This window comes from Sapajus apella, unplaced genomic scaffold, assembly GCF_009761245.1.
Source record: "Sapajus apella isolate SASKATOON/1434 unplaced genomic scaffold, GSC_monkey_1.0 scaffold13, whole genome shotgun sequence".
NCBI classification, from domain to species: domain Eukaryota; kingdom Metazoa; phylum Chordata; class Mammalia; order Primates; family Cebidae; genus Sapajus; species Sapajus apella.
Window position 1 is genome coordinate 26,169,551 of NW_022436953.1, and position 7,266 is coordinate 26,176,816.

At 40.7% G+C, this 7,266-nt stretch overlaps 1 protein-coding gene across 2 annotated transcripts in view; it reads left to right on the plus strand.

The window, feature by feature from the left end:
• ACADSB (acyl-CoA dehydrogenase short/branched chain) overlaps window positions 1–7,266 on the plus strand; it is a 51,161-nt gene that overhangs the window by 29,331 nt on the left and 14,564 nt on the right. For both annotated transcript variants that reach the window (XM_032281917.1, XM_032281918.1), the window contains exons 2-3: window positions 1,722–1,881; window positions 4,873–4,973. In XM_032281917.1, coding sequence (XP_032137808.1) covers window positions 1,722–1,881; window positions 4,873–4,973 — 261 coding nt within the window. The remainder of the gene's footprint in view (window positions 1–1,721; window positions 1,882–4,872; window positions 4,974–7,266) is intronic.

Below are 7,266 nucleotides of genomic sequence, written 5' to 3' on the forward strand. Positions count from 1 at the left end.
ACACACAGAATTCTGTGTGGTTTAGTGAAGTAAATAATCATGGGTTTTGTGAAGTAAATAATCTCCCTTAGAAATGAGAAATGTGGGCAATGTATTATAGCTTTTGAAATGTAACAGGTAAGTTTCATGAGCATTTTGTGGAGAAGACTAATTGGCTCATTCTTTCATTCATTCAAATATATATCCAGAACCCCATTCAAGGCTCCACCACCAGCCAATGAGCAGACTTGGTCCCCATGCTTACCTCTCTTCCTTCTCCAATTTCCATTCTTTCTCCGTTTCCTTCTTTCTTTGTGCCAGCTGCCACTGACCATTCTCTCCTGCTGCTGCTAGCAGTGTTCCTCCCCTTCTTGAGCCCCTTTGCACTTTGATTCTTACCTCACTTCTCCTTTACCCTTCTTTTTAGTTCTTCCTGTCCATCTCATCAAGAAGAAAATACCTTATGTCCTCTTTCTCCTCCTTTCTAGCCCAAAGTTTCCCTGTCCCAACTCTGTCTTTAATGAGAAAAAATGTTACATGCAACTTTGCCCTAAACCGACTCCTACTTCTGAAAACAAAACAATTAGCTAGGAAAATTGAGACACATACCACTTTTATTCTGACTGGCCAATGTTTCATCTTTCCAGGTGAATCCAGAGCAGAGTATATCTGCTCCCAGGCACATAGTTGCAAAGATAGGCCAATATGCAGCAAAGGTTGACAGTGGTTTCAAACATGGTGACCCTTGTTCACAGTTTCTCCTTTTCTTGGCTTTTCAGTGTGTAATCAAAATGACTGAGAAAACATATTTCAGTATGTTACTGCATTTAATAAAGGATTTGAGACACTGCAGCAGGAAGGCACCTTCATGGCAATCAATGATGGCTTGCAGTTTAACTAGATCATTACTACTGCTTTTTCTATGATGACCACCTCCACTTCTGTGTTCTGAGCAGCTGTGGTAGAAATAGTCATTACAGTGTATTGAGCTCTTACTATATGCTAAGCCCTTCTATGGATGGTCTTACTAATCCTCACAAAACTCCAAGAGGTTGGTACCTGCATTTTACAGGTAAGGAAACTAAGACTCTGGGAGGCTTTAACTAAGAGGTTAAAAATCACTTGCCCAAGATACGTAATTTAAATATCAGAAGCTAGGATTTGAAACTAATTCTTTCAGACTTCAGAGCCTACTTTCTTAACCTTTATGCTGCCTGCAAGATGCTGAAAAAAAAATTAGCCTTGGAAATTACAAAAGCCCAGCTGCCTGGGCCCACTCAGGGCAGGGCAGGTAGCTCTGTACCCTCACAAGAGAATGGTTTTGACAGTGGTCAGTCTTAGACATCAGTGGTGTTACAGTTCCAGTTTCCCTATGTAAAATGTCAGTGAAATGTGAAATACATTGGAGGATGAATTTTGTTGAGAAGGTTCTGTCTCCTTGATTGGTAAAAGTTGATTATCTGGGAAATTCATTTATTTAAAGCAGCTCATTGCTGGATAAAGAAGGTGTTACATCATATTAACAAGCTAGTTTGTGTTATGTTTAAAAGACAGAATTTTAAAATGTACTAGGTTAAGTTTCCTTATTTTGGTGACATGAAATATAAGAATGGGTTATAAAGCTATTCTCAAAATAACATTATAAAGTTATTCTCAAAGAAAATTCTCAAAGAAAATGACGTTCAAGTACCTGTCTTTGGCGTGTGTATATGTTCCGCCTATTAATGGGGCTGTTCCTACAGCTAAGAAGAAATTTCCCAACTTGCTTGTCTTCTTGGAAGATACCTCCTCATGTCCCAAAATCTTCCGGGCCAGAACCTCTACTCAATATAACAAATAATGGAGTGGCCTTTGTTCCACTGCAAACATTTACAGATGAGGAAATGATGATAAAGAGTTCGGGTAAGTAAATTTATCAGCGTCACCTTTTTTCCCCAGACAGGGTCTCACTCTGTCAGCTAGGCTGGCGCATAGTGGCACAATCATGGCTCACTGCAGCCTCACCTCTGGGCTCAAGCTATCCTCCTGCTTCAGCCTCCTAAATAGCTGGAAAAACGTCACCTTATTATTCCTCTGATCATGAATTGGATCTACAATATGAAGTCACAGACTTGTTTGAAAGATATGTTCATCTAAATTTGTGAATGTAGTTTTTTTGACATAAATTCTTTTTGAAGAAAAGCAATGCATATCCAAGATTAAAGCAACAGAATAAAAGCCTTTGTGGTTAAAGATGAAGACTCTACCACCCCGTTCTCTAGTTCCCCAGTTCTTGCCACCTTGTTACCAGTTTCTTATATAGCCTTGCAGAGTTAGAAGTACATATCTATTCCACTTTTCTTTAGACAGTGGGTTTTCATACTTTCTGTGGAATTTAAATTTTACCTTTATCTATGCCTGTGGTTGAAACAGGGAGCCTGAATGAAGAAGCAGAAGTTATATGCCACTAAACCTTAAAGCAGTTTGCATTCATTTATTTATAGGAATAGATGTAGATGTAAAATTATGACACATTTTAAAATCTGTAGCAGAACATCAGAATATTGTTCTTGGAGAATATGGATGATAGGTGTATTTGTTTTCTATTGCTGGGTATTGCATCATTACAAATTTAATAGGTTAAAACAACACCTGTGTAGTGGCTCACAGTTCTGTAAGTCAGAAGTCCAGCTGGAGCAAGCCCAGGCTCAGGGTCTCAGAAGACCAACATCAGTGTGTCAGTTGGGCTGAGTTTTCATCCAGAGCTTAGGGTCCTTCCACGCTCCCATGGTTGTGTCAGTATGCAGTTCCTCGCAATTGCAAGCCTGAGGTCCTTTTTCCCAGCTGGCTGTCTGCCAGAGGTTGTCCCCAATTCCTGGAGGCCTCTGTATTCCTTGCCTTGTGGCTCCCTCCATCTTCAAAACCAATAGCTCTCCCTCCCAGCATCAAATCTCTCTCATTCCTAAAACCTGTTTCACCAGAAAGGGCCCCATCTTTTTTTAAGGGCTCAACAGATTAGGTCATACCCACAAACTGTCATGTCCCTGTTTTAAGGTCGGCTGATTTGGGAGCCTAATTGTACCTGTAAAATCCCTTCACAGCAGCACTTAGATTCATGTTTGACCGAATAACTGAGAGAGTACATATGTACACCAGCGGCTGGGAATCTTGGTGCTGTCTTAGAATTATGTCTGTCATAATAAGTAAGTTTCTTTTCTCTTTCTTTTTTTTCTTTCTTTGAGATGGAGCTTTGCTCTTTTTGCCAGGCTGGAGTGCAGTGGCAGGATCTTGGCTCACTGCAACCTCCACCTCCATGGTTCAAGTGATTCTCCTGCCTCAGCCTCCCAAGTAGCTGGGATTACAGACGCACGCCACCATGCTTGGCTAATTTGATATTTTTAGTAGAGATGGGGTTTCACCATGTTTGCCAGGCTGGTCTCGAACTTCTGATCTCAGGTGATCCACCAACCTAGGCCTCCCAAAGTGCCGGTATTACAGGCGTGAGCCACCGCACCCGGCTAGTACATTTCTTTTCCTTTGCTCCCTCACCTTTTAGGTATGGTCTTAGGGAAGTGAGTTTGGGATGTGTAAGGAAAAACAGGATGAGTGGTCAAATAGTTTACATAAATCAAAGAATTTGCTTAGAGTATCTTGTTCTCTGTCTTTAGTCACTCGTATTTATTTATTTAATAACCACCTAGCCTGAGCACAGAAGCAACAAAGATGGTCAAGAAAACTATCACTGCTTTTAAGGAACTTAGAGTGTAGTGGCAAAGACGGTCAAATAAAGGAAATAGTTTCAGAATAACACAGTACATGTCATGGAGGTGTTTGGGGAGCAAAGCAGAGGGCACCTACAATTTGCTAGGTATGGCAGAAGTGGGCTAAGGAAGCAGTCAGGAAAGGCTTCCCAGAGAGTGTGGAGCTTGAGCTGTCCCATAAAGGACAAAGTGCAGTTGGCCAGCTGGGCAAGGGGAAGGAAGAGATTCTACACAGAGGGAGTCGCTTGTGCAGAAATGAAGCAAGTGAGCCGGCCTGCACTGAACTGTCAGTTTAGCCCGGTTGCCTTCTCTAGCAACTTGGTATTATGTTGGTAGTAAACTTAAGAAGGTGTTTTCATCAAAATGAATTCTAGATGCATCTAAGTCTTAAAACATTGAAAAATGAAACAGTGGTTTTCAACTGGGGCAAGTTTGCCACCAGAGGACATTTAGCAATATTTAGAGACATTTTTGATTGCCACAACTTAGAAGTAGAAGATGCTCCTGGCAGCTAGTGGGGTAGCAGCCAGGGATGCTGCCCAACATCCTGTGGTGCACAGGATGGCCCCACAACAAAGACCCACCGGCTCCAAAATGGCAACAGTGCCAGGAGAAACCCTGTTCCATATGACCACGCAGTTACTAAAAGGACCAGGTTAGATGGGATATGCTGACATAGAAAGATCATCAAGATATAGATGGGGGGAAACAAGGCACACACGAATATGTATCTTATGATTCCTTTGTGTAAATGAGTGCGTGTGTACAGGTAAGTATAGACGATTTTCAAAGAAAAGTTTTCAGAAGGAATGCATAATAAATTTAAAATTAGTTACCTTTGGGTAGAGCAGAGCATGGCTTTCATTTTTCATTTTGCGCTTTCTTTACTGTTTGTGTTTTTGCACCATCTACGTACATCATTTACTTTGTAATGTCATCAAGAGTTACAAAGGGATATGGGGAACTACACCTTTCTATGTTAAAAAGAAGACTTCATAAATTCTATTTTGAAAGTATAAGAAGGGTACCTGTGTATATTTTAACTTACTAGTTAAAATGTAAAATGTTGTCAGCAAACCGGGAGCTGTTGTCATCTTTATTAATGTGGCTGTCACTTGAACACAGACTTATCAGTAATTCTTTTTTCCTGCAGTTAATAAATTTGCTCAAGAACAACTTGCACCTTTGGTTTCAACCATGGATGAAAATTCAAAAATGGAGAAATCAGTAATACAAGGATTATTTCAACAAGGGGTATATTTCATAATTCTCCCCTTTTCAAGCTTTTATAAAAACATCTTAGTGTTAAAATATATGCATATTTTAAAATTGAGGGACGGTAATGATAGCATAATGAACCCTTCATTTCCCAGTCAAAATTATCTGTGTTCTTTTTTAGATTGAAACCCTCCTTAATGTTTATGTACTTAAAAGTTTTTAAAAATGGAATTAACATTTTAAATTAGAAATACTGTGCATGTTAAGGAAAGGTTTGGAAGTAAGATGATGACTTATTTGTATCTTTAGACCAGTGGTTCTCAAGTGGGGGCAGTTTTGCCCTCCAGGGGACATTGGGCATTGTCTAGAGACGTGTTTGGCTGCCACAGCTGAGGCATGCTACTGGCATCAAGTAGGATAGAGACACAGGATGCTGCTTAACGTCCCACAGTGCACAGGACAAGTGCTACAACAAAGAATTATCCAACCCAATGCCACTGTGAAGAAACCCTACTTTAGATAGTAAAACTTCATAGTGTAGTTTATATTCTACTTGAATCCCTATGTAAGTGATGACCTTAGAAGTAGAGGTGATGCATGAATTCCACATTAACCAGGCAACAGATTCCCATCTTTCCAAGTCACAGAGCTCTTTAATGGAAGTACACCATATGAAATAGATACAAGTAAAACTGCTCTCACTGTGAGTAGGGGGAGAGTCTATTAGCATAGAGGCTTCTAGAAGAACATTTTAAAAATCACCGCACTCATCATTTCTCACTTCTCCAGAGGTATGAAATATTCATTTTTTTACTTTTAATACTAAAGATGTCCCAGAACAAGTGGCTGCTATTCAGAGCCATTGACCTAAATCTTGTCTGCCATCCCGTTTGAAAAATAACCATTGCCACTTAGCTAGATAGTTTTATTTCTTTCTGTTTTAAAGCAACCAGCTTTTTAAATACTGTGTGGAGTAGCGATTCTTCCATCTTTCTTTTAGCAGTCACTCTTGGGAAAATGGAATCTTATGTGGAGCTGTAGTGGTCAAACAGGCTGCCAATGTGGAGAACAGATGGATTCTGTGAGTCCATTCCTCAGCCGGGTTTTATTTTTATTGCTTGCAGACTCTCCAGGCTTCTGGGAGCAGTGTCAGTTTCACGTGTGAGATCTCCCCTGCAGCACTCGTTCCTGCAGTGGGGCTGTCTGCAGAGCGATGCCTTGCCTGCACCCTGCTACTCATCTCCACAGACCACTCCTACGCAGAGGCAGCATCACCTGCCTCCGCGCTCCCATTGCCCTGGCTCTTCAGTCATAATGGCTTGCAAAAACAGCATTCCCACTTTGGGAGAGATTAGTGACTTTTTTTTAGAGAAGCAATGTCTCTGACATCTGTTAAACACCTTGTAATGAGGTAGCCTGTGTGCCCTCCTCAGTCCTCAGGCAAACCCAGATCCTTCGGATCATCCTTGTTTCTGGCCTTTTTCACCAGTCACCCCCATTTCTTTTCTGTTTTCCTGTTGTAACCCAAAATGTAACAGCCACAACCCTAAGTGGAGCATAGTGTGACTCCAGGAATGTCTTGAGAGAGACTAAGAGCATTATCCTTCTACTAACAGCTGTGGGTTTTGAATTACACATGCACACATGCCCTTTGTGAAATTGAGAGTACTATCTGAGTTTCAGTAGTGACGGAATGAGGTTGTTGGAAAGGCTTGGCTGGCACTGGTCATGTTTGCCAGGCACTGATGCCTTGGCTAGTGTGGCTCTAGCAAACACCACTGCACATTCTCTGCTAACCATCCTGAACTTGTGACTGTGGCTTAAAAGGAATAGTCATTCAATTATTAACTTGGTTGAAAAAGTCAAGGTGAAGGAGCCTGACTAGAAGAAATTTTGCCAAATAAACTGTAGACATTACTGTTGAGGAGTAGGTTATTTTCTTGTTTTCTTATTACATTGAAATCAGCATAATGTGGATAGGGCATGTTGAAAAACCAAAACCCCACCTACCTTCTTTAAGCAGGCAACAACAGTTCTTAGCAAGAAAGGTCATCTATTTATATAAGATATTTTCTCTTTCCATTCAGCTACGCTTCAAAGGGTTTTTTGAATCCCAAAAGGAAGCAAATGATAGCATGTAACTTCATGCTTTTCAAATCTATAGCTTCTGATACAGATTTTTTTGTTACTGATGGCAAAATTGCCATACCAAATTAAAATAAAGGATACATACAAACTTTTTAAATGAAGAATAAATATGGTAGCTGGGCACGGTGGCTCACACCTGTAATCCCAGCACTTTGGGAGGCCGAGGTGGGTGGATCACCTG